Raw genomic sequence first — 23617 nt, forward strand, 5'->3', positions numbered from 1 at the left:
TTTTGGGAATGATTAATTATTTAGCCAAATTTATTCCTAACTTAACTACTATTACTGCACCATTAAGACAGTTACTTGAGAAAAATGTCCTCTGGCACTGGACTGAAAAGCATCAAAAAGCTTTCGAAACACTTAAAGAACTGATTGCAAAAGCACCCGTATTAAAATTCTATGATGTTAATAAGGATGTAACTCTTTCAGTAGATGCAAGTTCTGAAGGATTAGGTGCTGTTTTACTACAAGAAAACCAACCAATTGCTTATGCTTCCAGAGCTCTAACAAAAAGTCAGAAAAATTATGCTCAAGATAGAAAAAGAGCTTTTAGCTATTACTTTTGGATGTTCTAAATTTCATCAATATATATATGGCAAACGTATTACAGTTGAAACTGCTCATCGACCATTAGAAAGCATAACTAAGAAACCTCTTTTTAAAGCACCACAGCGATTGCAAAGAATGCTGTTAAATTTACAAAAATATGATCTAGATGTACGATACAAAAAGGGGAAAGACTTATTAATAACAGACACTTTGAGTAGAGCATATTTGAATACAACAGAAGAAGATAATGATGAAGATACAGAAATTTGTACACTGATTCCAGCATCTGATGACAAAATTTATGAATTAAAGAAAGAAAGTGAATGTGATGCTACACTACAGTGCTTAAAGAAATATATTCTGAGAGGCTGGCCAGAAAGGAAACATCAGGTAGAACCTCAAGTCAAAGTATTTTGGGACTACAGAGATGAGTTGACAATGGAAAATGATTTATTTTTCAAAGGAGGAAGGGTAATTATTCCTTTATCTATGCAAAAGGAAATGTTAAATTTAATTCATGAGGGTCATTTTGGTATAGAAAAATGTAAGAAAAGAGCTAAAGATATTTTGTTTTGGCCATTTATGAACAAGCAGATAGAAGATAAAATTTCAAAATGTTCTATATGTAATGAATACCAGAACAAAAACATAAGAGAGCCTATGATACCACATGAAATTCCCAATTTACCTTGGTATAAAGTTGCGACAGATTTATTTGAGATTAACAAAGATGTATATTTATTAATTGTAGATTACTATTCCAACTTTTTTGAAATCTCCAAACTACCGGATACTCGAAGTCAGACAGTGATCAGTTACATGAAATCTCATTTTGCAAGATACGGTATACCATTGATAGTGATATCTGATAATGGACCTCAGTTTGCAAGTAAAGAATTTTCAGAATTTGAAAAGAAATACCAATTTAAACATATAACAAGCAGTCCATACCATCCACAGTCGAACGGATTAGCAGAGCGTTCAGTACAAACGGCGAAGAAATTGTTAAAGAAAGCTCAAGCAGATCATGCTAATCCTTATTTAGCATTGTTAGCTCATAGGAACACTCCAACTAATGAGATGCTAGGATCACCAGCTCAATGTGAATGGTTATCTTATTTAATAAGTTGGACACATTGCATCTTTGCAATTTTTCAGCAGAAGCCTAAAATAATTTACGCGAGACTTTTGGTCTTCTAGTTACAACTGCCTTGCTGTGTATAATTTTGTTCTTATGTTGGTGATTTCCATGCTGTTTAATAGTGTAATGAAAAGATAGCTTTGTGTTCGTAAACTGTACATTTGAATTTCTGTGTCAGTCTAAATGAAATTAATGAATATTAGGTTAAAGTGTCAGATGAAGTGAGTTTGTATTTAAACCAGGTCCAGGTTACTGGGAATTTTATATTATGTGTCTTAATTTAACCCTCACATGTAGTCAAGTAGAATAAATTTAAAGCTATCATACTGCTGTGTTCATTTCAAAGTTTGAAATTCTTGTAGTGAAAATTCACTCATAAAATACATGTAAGACCTTTTTTAGCTGATGGTAATTCAGCTAACTAACTTTATGTGAACCCAAACCAGGTGTTACAAATTGATTGGATTTGTTTTACTCCTTCATTAAATACCTTTAAATTTTGCTTAGTTTTTATCATTCATTTTCGGCATTTCTGCAGATAATTCTAGCTCATTAGCTTTATGTTCCTTTTCTTTTTTTTTTTAATTCCTACTATTTGCTTACACTTTCCCTATATTTTTTTCAAATTTTCAATCGTTAATAAAATACTTTTTATTCATCCATTCAAGTTCAAATACATTTTTTTTAACTTGTAGTGGATGACACTTGATGTTAATACAGTTTTTTCACATTACTCAAATGCGTAAACTAACCACTTAATTTTTTGATGGTCTTTATTTTAACAGTATAAAAATTAATAGCATGTCCACTATTCGGATTGTTGTTTGCATTTCCTATATACTATTCTATCCTTTAAAATATTTTATTTTTCCACTTTCTTTAATGGTTTAGAAATCATCCTTTTCTTATAATTAATATATTATAAAACTGATGAACAAAATAACACATTAATACATACTTCTACCATCTTAATACTTCATAACAGATTATAAAAAAAAAAATCATTTCAGAGCCTTTTTTGTGACGTTATGCAGCAACTGGGATAGTCAAATGTAAGACACAATAATTACACTACATATATAAAATTTTCATCAATTTGATAATTAGCTAGACCTATAGCATAACATTATTGCATATGAGCTTCTATATAATTATGTTATAGCATAGCTTTCCTAAACATCAGAAAGACCCCAATCATAGCACTTCAAATGTACAACACTGTAGTTTGAATTACATAAAGTCAAAAAGCAATTTTTCTTCAAATTTTTATTAATGTAGTGATAACAATACATTCATGAAGAATACTATTTTTTCATATAAATCACCAAAACCATTCAAGCATTTATTAAAGGTACAACAAGGTTTTAGATTCCCTGATAATACTGAAATATTCTGATCATTCAACCATTCACCATTTTATATAGTGAATGTAAAATAGTGTCCCCCCCTTTTTTTTTTCTTAAATAAATGAAGGTCCAAAGCAGCTATATTCCAGTTGCACATTGGGTTGTGAAAACTTGCATGATAATATGAAGTGCCTGTGACATGGCACTTCATATTATCATGCAAGAACTGGGCTCCTTCAGTAAAAAGACCATCTCGCAGACATTGAATAGCTTCCTTAACAAGGATGAATGTCTTCAGATAAGCTGTAGCATTAATAATCCACCCATACATCATGAAATTAACAAAGATCATTCTACAAATAAGCTAAGTTTGTTGCCATCACCTTTCGGTGCTTACAACTTCTGCATGCTGTCAATGTAGAATATTTCCACTCCATGCTTTTTGTTATCGAATCTGATCAATGTGGAGCACCCACATTTTATCATTTGTGACGCTGTACTAAAACTGTGTTTCCCTTTCTAAGGCATTTTGATCCACTTTTTTCATTTTCCTCTCTGTCACGGTAGGCTAGAATCGAGAAGCATTATTTTATCAGCAATAACTTTCAAAACTGCTCCATGTTAAAACACCAAACTGTTTAATTAATGCTTCTTACTAGCAACTGGTTTTGGTGTTTCTATGAAATTATATTCTTAAATGATTTATCTTAAAAAATATTGCTATTAAAGATGTATAATTCTGAATAAATAATTTTATTTAATTTTTTTATAAATAAACAAATGCAGCACTCATTTCAGAATATAATTTCACAATTCAGTAATTAGACACTCATGTCATTTTGAAAGTTTTATTTGTATAATGGTTAAAGAAATATTAGTAACAATTTGATAAAATGGATTTTATTTGAATATTGTTTAAGAGAAAAAACTTAAATTTTTTCTTAAAACTTTATAAGAAGACAGAAAAAGATAAACTTCTGCATAGAACTAGTAACTAAAATATTTTTCTATATTAAATCTAATACATGTTTTCATAGCCAAAGTGTGAAATAAAATCTCTGAAGGATGATATTCCATATTACCAGACAGTGGCTTTTCTTTGGTCATATCAGAGAACATGATTATCGATAGTGATATATATTGATTTGCATAACTGATTTTTAACAGCCTTTAATCTACTGGAGGTTCCTGGCATCTATTAAAGAAAACAGGGTTCGTACACATTTTTGCAAATGGAAATTAAGTACTTTGAAGGACCATTAATAATAAAAAAATAATAATAAAAAAAAAATAAAACAAAATCTGAAATGTTTCAGATTTTAAATTACGTCCAAAGGGGCGTTTTTTAACATTTTGTGTGTTACCTTTCTTTATTAAATATCATGTTCCTCGCACTTAAACCATAAGATCCAGTGCAACAGCAATATCGCAAAATAGTTTTAAAACGAGCATATCTTTAGAATTTCCGATACAGAGACTCACGTGCTGGAGATAAAAATGTTTTTTCTGCACAACGTTGCCATTGCTCGCTTTGAAATCCTTGAGTTTGTTAATCAAAAATTCGTCAAAGTTTTAAAAAATAGGAAATCGATCATAAAACAAATTTCAAATTTGGTCTCCCACATGCTCATATTCGTTGGAGGATTACGTTATTCAAAATTCGATGACTCTATGTACCGTTGTTTTATCACAATACGAGAAATATACATACATTTATGCAGATTTTTCATTATTTAATTTCTTCAAATATAATGCAGGACTCTAACATTTTGTGGCAACAGTTTGAAAAGTGAACCGACATTTATGAGTCCGACGCAAAATGCCAAAACGAAACTAATAGTCCTTCGGGATTCAAATCCCTTTGGACTTAAAAAAAAAAAAAAAAGAGCTTAAGGGCTTATGAGCCAATGGGAACTGAATAAATTCAACTAAAAATATTATCCATACCTGAACTTCATTTTTGTAATACCATCCTAAAAATAAAATATAACCCTAAATAGGATACGTTGTTGTTAAACATAATTATTAGAAAGTTTGAGAATAAAATAAACTTTATGAAATTTATCAAGTAGCATTAAATATTTTACACTTATAATAGTTGGACATATTTGAAAGAAGATAAGTGACATTTTATTTACATTTTACTAACAGTTAGCTTTATGCCGATTTTTTTTATGTTTCATTTTGTCACATACTTGTCTAGAGGTAGATTTCATACCAGGTAGTTTTCATGACAAGCAGCATAAGTTAAAATGAGAAGTAAAATAATAATCAGCATGATGCATAACAAAAGACTGGCTGCTGTCACTGCTGCTGCTTCCTTACAGAAAGACTTGCTGATCAGAATGCACAGTTGACAAGTTTTGAATGTTAATTGGGCTCTGTCTGATGCAGTTAGTGTCATAGCTTCATACAGAGTTCCAAGGGGTTTAATCCAGTTAATATACACTGCCCTCCAAAAGTTAACGAACAGCATGTTTTTCAATGCTCGCCATTACAAAAATGTCAGTAATGTTTAAATTCACAGTTCATTATTAGCATGACAGTAACAAAGTTTAAGAAAATATATGCAAAAATAATAGCTACTACTTTTATTTTATAGAAATGAATACTTATATAGGAGTTGGAGAAAAAAATGCTAAAATTGTAATTTTTGTTCATTAGTGTTGATCTTCAGTTGTTATTACAGTTTACAATTATTAGAGTTCTGTGGAGTCTATCAATGTCCAGGAGAAGTCGTTTGCCTGTTTCATTGATGTGGTGGGCGATCAGATTGATAGAAATGGGCATGTCAGTTTGCAGATGCCTGCACAATACAGGTCTGTATGCAAGATGACCAGTTGTTGTGTGTTACACCTCTGTATCCTTGGCCTGAGGATACAGAGGTGCCCATTTATGTTGGGCAAGATAACATCTCCTATACCGTTCAACAATGGCCATCTGTTCTCTTCACAGATGAGTCCAGGTTTACACTTGGGAGTGATTCGGGTCATCAGCAGATCTGGAGGGAACAACAACAAATTCACCAGATATAACCAATCCCACACTGTGGAAAGACAGTTACAGAGGTGGTAGTAGCTATTATTTTTGCATATATTTTCTTAAACTTTGTTACTGTCATGCTAATAATGAACTGTGAATTTAAACATTACTGACATTTTTGCAATGGCGAGCATTGAAAAACATGCTGTTCGTTAACTTTTGGAGGGCAGTGTATATTAACTGGATTAAACCCCTTGGAACTCTGTATGAAGCTATGACACTAACTGCATCAGACAGAGCCCAATTAACATTCAAAACTTGTCAACTGTGCATTCTGATCAGCAAGTCTTTCTGTAAGCAAGCAGCAGCAGTGACAGCAGCCAGTCTTTTGTTATGCATCATGCTGATTATTATTTTACTTCTCATTTTAACTTATGCTGCTTGTCATGAAAATAATGGCTTGGGTTGGGATCTCTCTCGGCAGTCAGACTGAGCTGTATGTGTTCTATGGAGGAACCTTGACTTGTGGGAGATATCGAGACAAGATCCTTGATCAATATGTCAGCCCATATGCTACTGCTATTGGTCTTGGATTTCTTTTGATGGACAACAATGCACGACCGCACTGAGCTCGGGTTGCTGAAGAATATCTTGAGGGTCATGGTATGGAGCGCATGGAATATCCAGCTCATTATAGATTTACATGGCCACTATTAAATTTTATTTATTTTAACAATATCTGTTAAAAAAGCCCTATTAAAATCACAATCTAATAAAATTTCACAGTTTAAAATACATGTAATTTATGACATTAATTCTTAAATGATATTAGGGTAATTGCACACTCAGCAAAATATTTATGCATCTTTTTAATTTGAAGCCTTCTCAGACATTTTGGCAAATTTATATCCATTTCCTTCTCTTAACGCATTTTCTAACAATTAGAAATCTGCCTCAACATGCGAACCAATGTTCTCACTAGTTTCTGTGTGCTTTTTTTGTTTCTAACTCAGGGTTTCTTAAACTGTGGGTCGCGGGACCTGCAGCAAGGGGTCGCCAAACATTTTAGCAATTTTGATATTTCTTTAACTTTATAATAATTTTACAGTTACCAAATATATTTACAAAATGTATCTGATAATAAATAAAGATAAGACAATACAGACAAAGAAAAAAAACAAAAACGTTTTGACGCATTCTTTTTATAACATAAACGTTCATTTTCCTTGCTTTGCACGTGACACTGTTATTTCGTCTCCTACTGATGCTAAAGCAAAGTTTAAAGTTTATAAAATTAAACATTTAACAGTAGTAGCAATAAAAGCTCCCTGAGATACTATGTTGTGCGGACATTGAAGACAATAAAGAAGTTTCAAACTTAACCAATTTATTAACAATATAAAAAAGGATAAAAACACAAAAAATAAATTTAAAACGATATCAGAGTATTAGAAAAAATATAATATAACCGTCATTTAATCAAATAATATTTTTACCTGGTCTCCAAAAAACACTGGCATTCAATACAAACAACAACAACAGTAATTATGCGGCCTAAAAACGAAGTTGGCTACACATTCAAAACGTCCATGATCAATGGTCGAGAAAACACCTGAAATTTAAATCAAGTTCTTGAAAGCACTCAAAACCGGCCTAACTCCGTTTCCATTAGTTGAACACGAGGAATCGCCGCTCACGTATTTTAAATGCCGCCTTCATTGAAGAACATGGATGCCGCCCACGGCAGTCACTCACATGGTAGCCTCTGGAACCAAGGAATTTATTCTGGAACAATCATCTTGTGGATATGAACCAAGGAACTTATTCCGGAACAATCATCTTGTGGACAGGTACCAAGGAACTTTATTCACCGGACTGCAAGCATCCTTCTGAAGGGGCTGGAAACCGCACACCCAAGTGCCAGGAAAGCAGGAACTAGAAGAAGCGTTGAGCCTTGATCCTTGATCCTCAGACTTTTAAGTAGTATCAGCCCTACTGGGCTATGACTAATATAAATCTCTTCGATGACATCATGGAGTATTCGTAAAAGCTTTAATAAAAGCTATTTTTGGCACTAATCAAAGTAGAATTTCAGATGTTGGAGTCTTCCTTTGAAACATCTATGCATTTTAAAAATTCTTGAAAAATATAATATTCACACAATAATAATAATTCACACAAAATATCAGTAATAATTAGAAAATATAAGTAGTAAAAAATTTTTTCCAGGTTAAATACGGATAAGATAAATATAATACAAGTCCTATTTGTGTTTAGCGTTCGGTAGGACCGAACCGTCGATCTCGTTGTGCAAAAATTTTTCCTTGGTCTGTGCCACTCGGCTACGTCGTCATCTGCATTCTAAGCGCTAATAAGGCTTATACGAAGAGTTCTAGTGCTTGTAGGGCGAAATCTAGCTTTTCATTTTCATTTGAGACTTTTGTGAACTTGTGGTAAAGATCTTTTAGCTTGAATATCAGTGATTTAAATTCATCTAAGTTTTTGACGTCAGATAGTTTAGTTTTTTCTATTTCTTTAGGTGCCGTAACATTAGCGTATGTCTTCTTATTGCTGTTTTCTGTGATCGGTTCTGGATTTTGTGTATTTAATTTGGGGAAGTCATCTTTTTGCGGAATTTTTTGTTGAATTTTTTGCTTTTGTAGGAATTTTTTGCTGGGATGTTCAGGGCAATCTATGCTTGTAGCGGCGTGAAAACCGCTACAAAGCACGCATCTTGCTGGAATCTCTTTTTTCTCTTTTATTGGGCATTGGTATGAAAGATGATTTTCTAGGCATCGTACACATCGTGGTAAGTTGTGGCACGCTCTCTGCGTATGTCCATAGCGTTGACATCTAAAACATTGGACTGGACCCGGTCTTGAGTTATAACCTACGATACGCACTTTCATGTCACAGATATGAGTGATGTTAAAAATTTCTTTTTCTTCTTTAGTTCTTGGCGTTTCGACATAAAAAATGGGCAGTAATGTTGGAATACCATCGCGCATCCTTTGTAATTGATGGATTTTAAGCACATTAATGTTATGCAGTTTTAATTCTTCTTTAATTTCGTCAATGGGGGTTTGTACGGTTAATCCTTTGATGACAGTTTTCAGGTTCTTTTCTTTATTTAATAAATAGGTATGGAAAGGGATGGGCGCTTTTTCTAAATAATCTTGGGCTTTTCGGAAATCGTCTTCGTTGAAAAACTGTACTCTTATGGTATCACCTTCAGTTTTGGTTTCAAGTTTGCAAATCTTTAAATTTTCTTTTATGTGCTTTCGGATTTCTGGCCAATTGTTACTATTGAGATCGGTAATAATTATGGGAGGAATTTTAGTATTTTTAGGATATGGGCTGCTGGGTTTCTTAGGTTCTTCTGGTTGGGTCATAGTAATATCTTCATTATTATCGTTGTCATTTTTCGCGTCAAGCATTTCCTCGTTGTTGAGGGAGTCAAATCTGGATGAGGTGCTTATCGTCTGCGAACTGTAGGAAGATCCGCTATTGCGGCGCGATCTTTTAGCTGGTTTAACTACCGACCAATCATTAGCGCTTTCGCTAGTGGAAGGCGGGAATTGCGATATGATAGTATCTATATCTCTTTTTGGTATAAATGAATAGAGCTTTTGCTCTTGGGTTTTGAGTTCGGCTTGCATTGAGCGACGTAGCTGAACGCTTTCTTTTGTGATAGGAAGTTGTTGAACTTTAACTATGGCATCTTTGAGCTCTTGAATGTGATGAACAATTTGTTGGACTTCATTGTCAAAATCAGTCGTCGTCCTCGGTTTATTGAGGCATTTGCCTTTGTTATCAATTGACATTGTTCTGGCAATCAGGTGGATTGTAGAAGCAAAATCATACTTACAAAAAATCAAGATGAAGAGAGAGCAAAAAACAATAAGACTTCACTCGATGAGTGAAGTACTTGACTGCCTATCTCGCGTCGCTCTGGCGTTGAGCCAGAGCGACGCGAGATACTTATAGCAGAAGTAGGCATGACGTCATCTCACGGCAACCAATCAGCTATCGGCACGAATCGGCTTTCCAGATGAAGTAACATCCCGTTTCGTTTTTGCATCTCAATTATGTTGAAACAGTCCGTTCTCAACGCACACAGTGGCAGTAAGAAAAAGAAGTAGAAGTAACTACTATGTTATAAAATAAGAACTAAACTAAATAAACATTTCAAGGAGGAGAGATGATGCAGTAAAAGGTTTACAGTAAGTTATATTTTCCAACAAATGCCCCCCACATCATCATCTCCGACCTGAAATAAAAACTGAATGCCAGTATCTTTACAAAATTCAAAACAAGAATAAATAAATAAATATTACAATTTCATTCAATTCAGAAATTTTCAAGAAAAATTTTCCTTTGGGAACATCTTATCCCATTATTCAAAAAATTTTACCATAACAAGAAAGTCCAACATGTTACAAAACAAATACAAAGACATATATATGATCACACACTCAATACTTTTACCCAGGGTCCTGGTCACTCATACAACATTCTTCACTATACAGTTTTACATTTACCTAATATCCATCATAATATGACTTATAACATATTAGTTTCAAATAAACAAAACTCTTAAATTAAATACACACAAAAACAAATTTCATATGAAAATTGTTCCACAAAATCTTATCAGGTTATGCTTAGTCAGCGGTTTTGTCATGGGATCAGCCAGATTATCTTTACTTGAACATATTTTAAATCAAAAATTTCCCTGTTCAATAGATCACGAATGAAAAATAGTTTCACATCTATATGTTTTGTCCTTGAGTTTTCAATGGGTGATTTTGTAAAACATTTAGCAGCCATGTTATCAGCAAACAATATTGGCCTCGAAACATAGTTACTTGCAATTTTAAACTGAATGCATTCATCCAAGATGTTTTTAAACCAAACTAATTCTTTTGCTGATTCAGTCATGGAGATAAATTCAGCCTCCATAGTAGACAAACTCACTCCCCTTTCTTTAAATGTACGTCAAGATACAGGTGATTCTCCCAACAAAGCTATTTGTCCACCAATAGACACCATATCATCCCTGCTTGAAGCAAAATCTGAATCTGAATATATATTGAGCTTCAGTTCCTTGCATACCAGTTTAAGTTTATGCTGTCTGGTATTGGAAACGTATCCTAAAAGTTTAAGTAATCCTTCCCAGTGAAACTTACCAGGATTGCTTTGGAACTGAGAAAATATATGAACAGCATAAGCTATATCCGGACGAGTACGATTGCAAAGAAACGAGAGACATCCCAAAACATTTCTATATGGATAATTCATCATTTCAGTCGTTTCTTCTTGTGTACTGAGACTTTGAGACTTTTACCCAGGGTAAAAGTATTTCACACCTTTAACTATTGGAAGGGAAGTAATTTGTACTTTAAAAGACTTGAATCGATCAACTATGTCTTCTATATATAATTGCTGATGAATTAAAATACTATTGTTCTCATATTCAAATTCCACACCCAAAAGCTTCTTGTTTTACCTAAAATTTTCAAATCAATTTGTGAACTCAGGACTTTTAATATCCTTTTGGCCTGAACTTCACTTTTTCCAAACACAACTATATCATCAACATAAACCAACAGAATGACAAAATCTTTAAGACGATAGACACAATTACACCACTCAAACTTGATAAACCCTAGGTTACATAGTGTTCTATCCAACTCGTAGTACCATAATCGCCCACTCTGATGCAAACCATACAAGGCTCTATCTAAACGACACACAAAAGTTTCTTTATCTCGCTCTACAAAACCCTGAGGTTGGGACATGTAAATTTCCTCTGATAAAGGAGCGTAGTAGAGATAGGCACTTTTTACGTCGCATTGTATATTTGCCCATCCAAGGTGTGCAACTAAAAGGGAGAAAAAGAACCTTATTACTGAAAAGTTGACTACAGGCGAGTAGGTTTCATCATAGGTATCGTATTTAATTTGCCGATAATCCTGAGCCACTAAACGAGCTTTAAAACGAACAATGTTTCCAAATTTATCCCGTTTAATGTTGAAAATCCACCTGCAACCTAGTGGAGTCTTGTCATTAGGAAGTGGAACAAGATGCCATACATTATGCTTTCGCATGTTGGCCATTTCCTCTATCCATTTAAGCTTTTCTCTGGATTTCATTGCCTGATTATAAGTGTTTGGAATTGAAACCTCTAGTAAGCTATCTCGGGTATATGACGTTGAAGGAGTGCCAGTTGGGTCGATTTCACCACTATAAGTATTGCTTCCCTTGAAATCAAACAAGGTAGGATCATACTGAATATTATGTTCAGTGTAATACCTTTCTACATCATTTGGTGATCGCAATCTTTGATTAGACCCCCTCTCAAAATAATACACATCCGTACGAGTGCCGTCTGGCCTTGGAACAGGTTTACGAAGCCAAGTTACTTGTCTCAATGTAGATCGAGTGTCAGTGCCAATTGTAGAAGAAGGTACATTGGTATCGGTTCTTTCCTCTATTTCAGGAAAATAGCCAACTGGAGTATCAGTAGATTGGAATTCTACCCCTTCTTCAGATTCCAAATTAGGAAGGGTGCCCAGTGCAGCTCCACTGCCACTTTTCTGCATTCCAATTGACTCTTTAAAAGTAGCATTTAGGGTTTCTACTACCTTTTGCTCATTTTCCAACCAAATCTTGTACCCTTTTGTTCGTATACTGTACCCAATCAATCGGCGCTTCGTTGCCTTTGGATCAAGCTTAGAATTTCTTTTAGCCTTTGGAATTCCCACATAGGCAATCGTTCCAAATGCCTTAAAGTGACGTACTGATGGTTTCCGCTTAGTGTACAGTTCGAATGGGGTTTTATCTTGGCCCTTATGACAAATTCTATTAAATGAATATGCAAAATACATTACTGCATTTGACCAAAATTCGGAACTCATTCCACTATCATGCAAGATTGTACGTACATTGTTGAGAGCTGTCTCATTAAATCTCTCACAAACTCCATTCTGTTCTGGAGTATATACATCTGTAAATTCGTGCTTTACACCATTTTTATTACAATATGACCTGAATTGATCATTATCATATTCTCGCCCATTGTCAGTCCTAAAATATTTCAACTTAAGGTTCAAAGATCTTTCCGCACGTGCTATATGCCTTTCAAATACTTCAAACACCTGACTTTTCTCCACAATGGGGTACACTACCATGTAACGAGAATATTCGTCAATAAAGGAAACGAAATAACGTTCACCATTCCTACCTGGAATGTTAATAGGTCCCCATACATCAGAGAAAACCCTTTCAAGCGGCCATACATCAGAGAAAACCCTTTCAAGCGGCCTCTTTACTTGAATATCTTCTAAGGGTCTATAGGAGATTCGTCTTTGCTTATTGATTTGGCAATGTTCACAAAACAAATTAGGTGAGTGCTTTAACACAGGAAGACCTCGAACTGAATGTCTCTTACTAGTCCTGACAATAGCACCATAATTTATATGACCAAACCGACCATGCCATAATTCACTATTGTTATGCTGAACTGTGGATGCCTCAAATTTTACAGATTTGCCCCCCTTTTTCACTATTTTCGGGAATACATGATAGTTACTTCCTATCAACTTAGCTTAGTACAAGGTTTCATTTTCATCATCAGTAACTTTAATTTGCCCATTTTTACCATAAAATCTTGCTCCATTGATACCCTAGGTCCAGATATTAAATTTCGTCTCAGTTCAGATGAGTATAAAACATCCTTAGGCAAAATAACTGTATCCCCAAATTTCATTTTAACAAAATGATGAGATGCAGCAGTATCAAATATCCAACTATCATCATTTTCCTCCAAATTTTTAACATTAGCTTGAGCTATAAAATAGGACTGAGCATGGGAATTATTTTTACCTTTACTCAACTTGGGCTTATTCTTACACTTAGGAGATGTTTTATTACTACTAGATACAGCTGAGGAAACAGAAGAAGCAGGCGAGGGTGATCTGGAAAAATTACCTTTCATTCTACAGTATTTTTGAATATGACCTGAACGGCCACATTTATAACACTTGAGCCCTTTAATCTGCTTAAATTTGGGTTCACAGTGAGTACTTTGAACTTTTATAGTCTTATTGGAGTTTTCCCTATCTATCTCTCTTAAATTAAGACACGTTTCCTCTGCTAGTATTTCAAGTTCAACATTTTAAAAATGAACTTTTCATCTGGCCACCTCAAAACATTCTGAACTACTTGATCAAATTTATCTGGAAGGAACCTAAGAAACTGGAAACATATATATATACGTCTCTTACAGCCTGATTAATATCAGCTAATTGTTCAGTTACACGTTTTAATCTAGAAGAAAAGAAACTAATACTTTCATTTGGCTTAATTTGACAATTTAAGAACTCTGAAAACAGGGACATATGTCTAGACCGATAATCTGGCTGGAAGTATTTGGCAAGCGTATTCCATGCCACTACCGGGTCATCAATTTCACATATTAAGTTTCTATATTCAGGGCTTACATTCATATAAATTAAAGATAATGCCAATCGACTTCTATTTTGATAGCCGGCAATAATTTCTTTTGTAATACCCTTAACATCATTTAAATAAGGACATTTTTCAATACCTTTAACCAAAAGCCATGCATTTTTCTCATTTAAAACAAACTTCATATCTTTAGACATTTAGTAAAGTAATTACATGCCTCAAGTTTAGCAATATTATGCATAACATTAACAGTAGCCATATTTGAATTTTAACAAAAACCGCCCCCCCCAATCTCTTAAGTCCTAAATTAACTTCAAAACTAATTAACCTAGGGTATCAATGGAGCTAGATTTTATGGTAAAACTTCAAAAGTATGCACTAAAGATAACTCAGGGGCTGTGGCCCATAACCAAAATGATGCTAAAGCAAATTTTAAAATTTATAAAATTAAACATTTAGCAGTAGTAGCAATAAAAGCTCCCTGAGATACCATGTTGTGCAGACATTGAAGACAATAAAAAAGTTTCAAACTTAACCAATTTATTAACAATATAAAAAAGGATAAAAACACAAACAATAAATTTAAACAATATCAGAGTTTTAGAAAAAATATAATATAACTGTCATTTAATCAAATAATATTTTTACCTGGTCTCCAAAAAACACTGGCATTCAATACAAACAAAAATGTCCTAAACAGTAATTATGCGGCCTAAAAATGAAGTTGGCTGCACATTCAAAAAGTCCATGATCAATGGTCGAGAAAACACCTGAAATTTAAATCAAGTTCTTGAAAGCACTTAAAACCGGTCTAACTCCGTTTCCATTAGTTGAACACGAGGAATTGCCGCTCACGTATTTTAAAGGCCGCCTTCATTGAAGAACATGGATGCCGCCCACGGCAGTCACTCACATGGTAGCCTCTGGAACCAAGGAATTTATTCTGGAACAATCATCTTGTGGATATGAACCAAGGAACTTATTCCGGAACAATCATCTTGTGGACAGGTACCAAGGAACTTTATTCAGGAACAGTCATCTTGTGAACAGGAACCAAGGAACTTTATTCACCGGACTGCATGCATCCTTCTGAAGGGGCTGGAAACCGCACACCCAAATGCCAGGAAAGCAGGAACTAGAAGAAGGGTTGAGCCAGAGCGACGCGAGATACTTGTAGCAGAAGTAGGCATGATGTCATTTCAGGGCAACCAATCAGCTATCGTCACGAATCGGCTTTCCAGATGACGTAACATCACGTTTCGTTTTTGCATCTCAATTAGGTTGAAACAGTCCGTTCTCAACGCACACAGTGGCAGTAAGAAAAAGAAGTAGAAGTAACTACTATATTACATTAAAATAAGAATTAAACATAATAAACATTTCACGGAGGAGAGATGATGCAGTAAAAGGTTTACAATAAGTTATATTTTCCAACACCTACTTATTTTAAATTTTCACATTGTTCTATATATTAAAATTAGAAATTAAAGTTAATGACCTACTACTGCAATGGTAGTTTCACTCATACATGTGTTGGATTTGCACGCTGCTTATGGTGTCCCATGAATTTTAATTATTATGGGGTCCTGGGTTTACGAAAAAATCTCAATGATAAAAAGGGGTCGCGACTGAAAAAAGTTTAAGAACTGTTCTAACTTGTCAACCTCTCCACAATGTAGGCACGAGGGTTTACTTGTTCTGGTAAAAGTTGAATACCCCCCCCTACAGACATGAAGCAAATTATCGCTATGTCTGAAAGTAACTACGAAGTCAAACAAAGGTTTAACCCTTTCGCAATGGGAAGCACTTATTGCTGAAGCTGGCAGTCTCCTTCGCAAGTGTCTGTCCAGGGCCAGAGAATTTTTTGCTATTAAGTTTAAAATCCATGAAGAAGCAAGAAATGTACTCATTTCCTGGCTGGTACACTGGCATGCCAGAGCATTTTCTCTTGATATAAACATTCGCCTTTCTATACATTCCCTTCGAATCCCTTTTGTATTCTTTTTTTTGCTACTATGTAGGGTTACTATGTGAGGTTCTATTACATTTTGCATTGCTTTTATTTCAGAAAGCCTTCAGTTTACCTTATCCAACAGTTATAATACCTTATCCAACATCAGTTTATTATGGCGAGCAAGCGTTTTTTTTTTTTTTTTTTTTTTGGCCAGACAAATGATAAATGAGACAATTAGTGATATAAATGAGAGAAATGATTTATTTCCTAAAGAGTTAAAAAGCGGTATTTCTAACGATTCCCATATGGACTTTTTTTTTAGAGATTGAGCTCATTGAACGTCTACCTTCCAGTTCATGTGAAAGATTTTACTTTTTTTTAAACAGACTTTCTTGTACTTTTTTATTAATTTAAAAGTTTATTAATGTATTTTATTAATTAAAGCTTTGGAATAATTTGAATAGCACTTCTGAAAATATTTCTCAAAGTGAGCAATTTTTTTAATATATTTTCATGTAAAGTAACGGAAAAAGATATTTAAATGCTAATTTTAACATATATGATAGCTTAAATAGCTGTCATAAAGCACGCCATTTGGAAACATTCCTTTCCCCTTATGTTTATATAATCAAAAATCATGTGTATGTGAGTAATGCTACTCTTATTTCTTCTGCTCCCAAATCATTATGCAAATATGCATTTACAACTTTTAAAACCTAAAAACATTTTCCTGCTATACTATCATCATGCGATGATTTTTATGAGCTTTATTTTTTACTGCAATATTTTCGACAACGATGCTTCAGAACTGTGATTTGTTTCTTTGGTTTCTTTTCTCCCATTATGTTTTGTACCATCATGCTTTTGCCTTGCGTTGTTTTCTCAGCAACGTATTTACTGTTACGATTTCGGCTGTAACTGGGATCCTCTATACATAGTAGCTTTTCAAGAGAACAAAGGCCCTTATTTTCACAATATCTTGGAAGGATTTATTTCCTGTCAAGAATAACGCTGCATCGATACATGTGGACTTCACAGCTCCTGTAATCAAGTGAAGAGCTTCAATTTGCATCACTTCAAGTTTATTAACCACCGATTGTGGGGGTGTGATGAGAGCTTCACAACACATCAGTAAAGTCAGGATATAAGTATTGTTACGAAATGTACAAGTGCGGTAAGATGGCTTCCCTGCAAAGCAGTTTTAAGGTTGCCATAAAATGGGCAAAGGAAGGCAGAATTTCCAAATTTGGCGATAAATCGCCCATTTAGCGATATACCATGGATGGTTGGAGAACCTTCTGGAACGAATTCTTACCGGTTTTGCACAGAATGTTCTTGAACACAAGCTGAAAGCTATATAAACCCTGCTGGTCCGCAGTCAGTGAGCGCACTTCATGAAGAAGGAGAGTCAGAGTGCTCATCTGGAGTGCGAGTTAGTTAGTATCGTGTGTGTGCCTCGTCTAGCGAGCTGATAGTCAGTCATTGAGCAAGTGTCTCGAAGTCTAGCGCCGAGTGCATCGAGAGAGTCTTTTAGTGCATCGTCGAGGGCATCGTTTTAGTGCATTGGGGGAACGCCGCGACGCGCAATGTGTTGGAAGTTGATCGGTCTATCCTTATCTTCAGGGCAGATGTTTTTATTTTATTTGGCTTATAATTCCTTACTAAATGTAGTATTTCATCTTGATGTACTCCATCTTTGATATGATTTAAATCAAGTTCCTCATCATTATAATTCGCTTCCGATAGTGAAGAAAGTGACACAGAGGTTATTGAAAACGAAAAAATTTCGATTGACAAATTAGTCGGTATTCTCGACACAGCAATTATAGGACTTGAACAGCAGAACTTTGTAACTAAACAAGAAATTATGTCTGTTTAATAGAATTAAAGAAAAAGTATTATCACATGAAACGAAGCAACTTAAATTGAAAGAAATGTTTAATAAAGTAAACAAATAAATATTAAGCTTTTTCTTTTTGTAAATTTTGATACCCTTTAAATCATAATTGTTCTTTATTTCAAAAATTATTCAAAAATCATATTTTTAAATTTTGTAATTTCTGCATGCCATCTTACCAGATTTAAACTGATGATCTATAATCCGGAAAAATCGATTATCCGGAATCGCCGAAGTCCCGACAAATCTGGATTAATGACTTTTGACTGTAATTTTAAATTGTTATGTAACTAATTTGTGTATATAACTTTATACAAGTTATATACACAATGTAAATATTTGCTTCTTTAGTAATGTTATTTGTTTATTTTAGAACCTTTTGTTTGTATCGAATTATGCTTCTGACCAAGGGTTGTACTGCTCGGGACATGAAGTCCTTGGGAGGGGGCAGTGTTACGAAATGTACAGGCGAGGTAAGATGGCTTCCCTGCAAAGCAGTTTTTAGGATTGCCATATAATGGCAAGGGAAGGCAGGGATGCCACATTTGGCAAGAAATTGTCTGTTTGGTGACAAAATTGGCGATATACCATGGACGGTTGAAGAACCTTCTGGAACGAATTCTTACCGGTTTAGCCCAGAATGTTCTCGAGCACAAGTTGAAAGCTATATAAACCCTGCTAGTCCACAGTCAGTGAGTGTGCTTCATCGAGAGGGCGAGTCAGAGTGCCTCGTCTGGAGTGTGAGTTAGTATCGCGTGTGTGCCTCTTCTAGCGAGCTGATAAGTCAGTCTTGAGTGAGTGTCTCGAAGTCTAGTACCGAGTTAGTTGTCTAGTGCATCGTCGAGTTTTGTCTTAGACTGTGCTGAGTTAAGAGCTATACTCTTGTGTATCGTCGAGTGCATCGCGTGGAGAGTCTTGAGAGTACGTGGAGTTCCAAGAACGACCAAGCAAAGTTGTTAGCTGTACTCGGGTGCTTTGCAGCGAAGCTGTCTCCACCGTTTTTGCCTGACGGTGGGAAGGCTGTGTCGCTGAACGTGTCGGCATGTTTATAACAGTTCGACGACTGTAACAGTGATTTTGGAGCTATCTGATTAATATTGGTAAATAAGGTGTGTTTCGATACTTCATCAAGTGTCATCGTTATTCACTCCAAATCTACGAACGTGAAGGAAGAAAATAACGTAACAACTGGTGTCAGAAAAGAAATATCGTAACAGTATTAAATTCAATGTTAAAGGTGAACCATGCGTACTCCTAAATACAACATATTAAATGCTTAATAATACTAAGTCTATTTCAGAGTGATAAAAGTCACCGAGTACTCGTAATTCAGTTCAGGATTCGAATCCCAGCAGACATATAACATACTAAACGCCTAATAATACTAAGTCTATTTCAGAGTGATAAAAGTCACTGAATACTGGTAATTCAGTTCAGGATTCGAATCCCAGCAAACTGGCAAGCTACATGGGCATTTTTGTGGTTTTTTGCATTTGTAACATGTATATGGGCTAGTTTTCCTTAGAAAGTTCTCCCTTCCCTAGGCAGATAGCCCTCAAATGCTTTGCCATAATCAAATAAACAAACCAAACCCTATGATATTAATGATTATGATTTATGGATTAAGCTGCCATTAAATAATATAATGGCATATCTAACTAAATTAATTTATTGTTGTTGATGCCAAATTATATGAAAACTGTTCATACAGACATTCTTGAATGAATAATTTTCTAAAGAAAAAAACATATTTAATGGTTTAAAATGCACTTCTTTCAGGTATACAAATGGATTTTTTTTAAATAAAAAAATACAGCTTTTCTTTTACAGTTAGTTCACCATGTGTTTTCCTCCTCAAATACTTTTGCAGTTGAAGTCACTTCTCCAGCTTCATTTTCATCCCGCTTCTGTCTCTTAGGACATGGTAATCCTTTAATAATAAAAGAGAAGACAAAATAATTATTCACATGTTAAAAAATTATAAATAACAACAAACACAAGAAGTTTTATTTAATTAAACCAATATGGGAAACTAATATTGTGTGCCAATAGATACAAAAGCATCTCTTCTAATACTCCTCACATCAAATCTTAACACTTTACTGAGTAACCCATTTCTATTAATAATAGTTAAGTACATGGATTCAGATGAAATCTTTGAATACATAATTTGTAATATGATCCTTAGCTTTATTAATTATATTTGAATATCTTCTCTAATTAATGCCAGCATATAACCATCACCCTCCCCCCAATTTCTGTACTGTAATGCATTTGCAACAACAACCAAAAAAAAAAGAGAGAGAGAGAGAGAGGGAAGGAAATTCTTTTGACTATTTGATTACTTTATTTATGCTATTCCGAATATTATTCTTTGAAAATTATTCTGTGTTAAAACACACCCATTTTTTAAGTTTATCTATACTTAATCAGTTACTGCAAATACATTAAATTAAATAAGTAAAATATAATTTATAAATATTCATGCATATGCTCATAATATAGACATAATGATCGTAATTAACATGAATATGAACTGATCACGTAGAATGAGAATCAAAATTATAAAATCTTGATAGAAATTCAAACGTGTGTACTATTGGGTGGGAGGAAAAGAATAGGGAATGTACTGGAATTTTCTACCGCTTTTGCAATTCTTTGAATAATAGAACGACGTGCACCTGTCTGTACTCACGTGCACCAAAGGTTTGAAATATAATTTTTTATAATAATATTTAATAAATATAAGGTTTTGAAATATAATTATTTTTTAACATAAAATTTACCTTCATCTTAAAGTAGATGTATTTCTAAGAATACCTGCAAAACATGAGTTTTTTTTAATTAAAAATTTCCTAAGATATATGTGAATTTACATATTGGCACATTGTGAAATTTGGATATTTGCTATAAGCAATAATAGTGCGAAATGTGGTTTATGCACTTTGTTAAAATGATTTGAAAGTATGAATGATGACCTTTTTTCCACTCGTGTACAATGAAAAAAAAAGGAAGAAGAACAGGTTGCTATAAATAAAGAAGTCTGCCAAGTTAATCATTCTTGGCAAAAACTGAAAAAAAAAAAAAAAAAAAAAAAAATGCACCAAGATAAATTTTTAAGTTTCTCACTAAAAATTATAAAATTTAATATCTAATATATATTTTAAGTGGTGCTTTTGAGACATGCAAAACACAAGTTAATTTCTACAATCGGTCCATTAGAAAGGGAGATATAGAACTGTTCCATTTTTTGTGCAAGGTGTACCTGTTTAGATACAAATGCCCATCCTTTTCTTATTTCCTGACTTGTTTGTGTAGCTTTAGCCCTTATTTATTTAATTATGCTGATAATTAGTCTATCCCTGGTTGTGATAAAATAGTCTTTTTGTTGATACAATAACCTTATTTCTATGGATCCATCTTCTTATACTTTACCTCAGATTGTCTGTTCTTTTGTTTCTTATACCAAAGTTGATTGAAGTGAAATGTTACTGTGGCTTCATTGGTAGTTTACATGACAATTACAATTACCTATTTCATCCTCATGCACAGTCTTGATTTGGCTAGCTTGATTAACTTCAGTGATTGAATGATTCTCTTCAAAAAGAAAATTAACAGCAGAAATGTACTACCTTCTCAATTTTCTGAACTCTCTTTATTTTATGGATCACTAGCTACTTGTACAGCCAGCTGTCTACAATAATTGTTATAAAAAAGGAAATATATATAATGGTTTTATTGAGTCCAGTTAGCAATTACCAATAATATAGATGAGGTGTGCTTATTGCTGTTAAATTGTTTAATTTGTTAATCAATAGCAGACAGATTAATTTTGAAAGAAAAATTTAATATCTTAAACTTTGATAAATTGCAGCACATTTCTCTTAAATCTTTGAGTTTGATTAAACTAAAAGACAAATATCCTCTGGTCTGCCAAGATGCAAGTTTCTTTTAAATCGCTGAGGTTTCCGATTAAATGTGAAACATAAATAACTCGTGCTTTTATTTCTAAATTGCTGTTTTTGTGAATTACAAAATTCTGAAACTGCACTTTCCATTTTCTTGAAATCAAACATAATAATTCTGAAACATTTCTGTAATTTGTTTTATCCAAAAAATATGTCAATCTTAATTCTATTTATATCATTATGGAAATTCAAAAGTGTTCAACTTTGTCATGTTCAAGTCATTTAGCAGTACTTTGGCTGCATTCGCTGCTTTTATTCTAAATTTCACATTTCTACAAACTTTCAGTTTGATTTACATATGTAAGCACATTTACGTATGTAAGCACTTTTGCAAATAAGTTCGCACCAATATCACTAACAATGTCTTGTAAACTCTTCTTTTTTAGCAGAGATTACCATTTAGCCATAATTTTGAATTTGATAATAGACTACTTTCTTGAGCAAGGTCTGTTTCACGATTCCAGCTTCAATGTTTTTTTACAGTGACTTTAAATAAAAGAAACTTTTGTCTAAAATGTGTTTGGTCACCCTGCAAATTTTCCTATTCTCATTTGCTTCTGTTAATTCTGTATCCAAAACTTTCTCATCTTTTTTCTTTCTCTCACTCTGCGGTTTTACATTTTATGCAGATTTTAGGCAAAAACATTGCTGATATACTACTTCATTAGGTATTTCTGATTATGCAACTCCATCAAGTTAAAACTAATTTGTTTTCTTTCCAGAGGGGGGGGGGAGAGAAACAATCATTCTATCAATGCAGCCTACTAAAATGCACTAAGCTTCTACATCATTCCAAAAGTGAACATAAGCATAAACTATTTGAGGTCTCTTTCATCCCTTCATTGTAAACTGAAAGTGAGTGATAAAAAATTTAAAAAGCAATTAAGTTTAATCATATTTACAATTTGCAATGCATTTTTAATCTGCTTTTAACTGTCTTTTTTAGAGGGTACACTTCTATCTCATTTTAATGGAATTTTAAATTAACAGCAAAACATGTGATCTGTTGTGCCATAAGAATTCCAATGTGATAATTTAAAAAAGAACAAGTTCTCAATTAGTATTCTAAAACTCAAGACATCAAGGAAAATGACAATAAATGATACCAAGAAATTTGAAAAGATTAAGTAACCAAAAATTTACAAATCAAAACAAGCAATTCTCAGATAGCACTTTTAACCCTTTGCGGCATCTAAAAAATTCCTTCTGTACACACAGAAAAATTGAATGAAAAGGGATTTATAGGTTACTCTGAAACTTCTTTATTTATACTAGATGGCAGCAAAACACAAACCAGTCCACATATTTTAGCCATGTTCAGTTTTTAAAGACTCTCACTTTTCAAAGAAATCTTCCAGATTCTTTTAGGATATAAAAAAAAATTGTTTGAAAATAAATTTCTATGTTTTTTTTCTTGGCTGTATGCTAATCTCCTTATTCTATATTAGTTTTAAATTTTTACCTTGAAATCTTGCCTAAAATCAAATGGCGAACACCTAGTGTGCTCAACAGTGGAATCACTGAAACACTAGGACC

At 33.7% G+C, this 23617-nt stretch overlaps 1 protein-coding gene across 2 annotated transcripts in view; it reads right to left on the reverse strand.

Moving 5' to 3' along the window:
* Positions 1–19839: 19839 nt before the first annotated feature.
* The window catches only part of LOC118193043 (poly(A)-specific ribonuclease PARN-like), a 125999-nt gene continuing 122221 nt past the window's right edge, over positions 19840–23617 (reverse strand). For both annotated transcript variants that reach the window (XM_035364082.2, XM_035364083.2), the window contains one exon: positions 19840–20043. In XM_035364082.2, coding sequence (XP_035219973.1) covers positions 19949–20043 — 95 coding nt within the window. In that variant the 3' untranslated portion in view covers positions 19840–19948. The remainder of the gene's footprint in view (positions 20044–23617) is intronic.

This window comes from Stegodyphus dumicola, chromosome 4 (genome assembly GCF_044657685.1).
Source record: "Stegodyphus dumicola isolate Sdum_Otavi_A_Nest chromosome 4, ASM4465768v1".
Lineage (NCBI taxonomy): Eukaryota > Metazoa > Arthropoda > Arachnida > Araneae > Eresidae > Stegodyphus > Stegodyphus dumicola.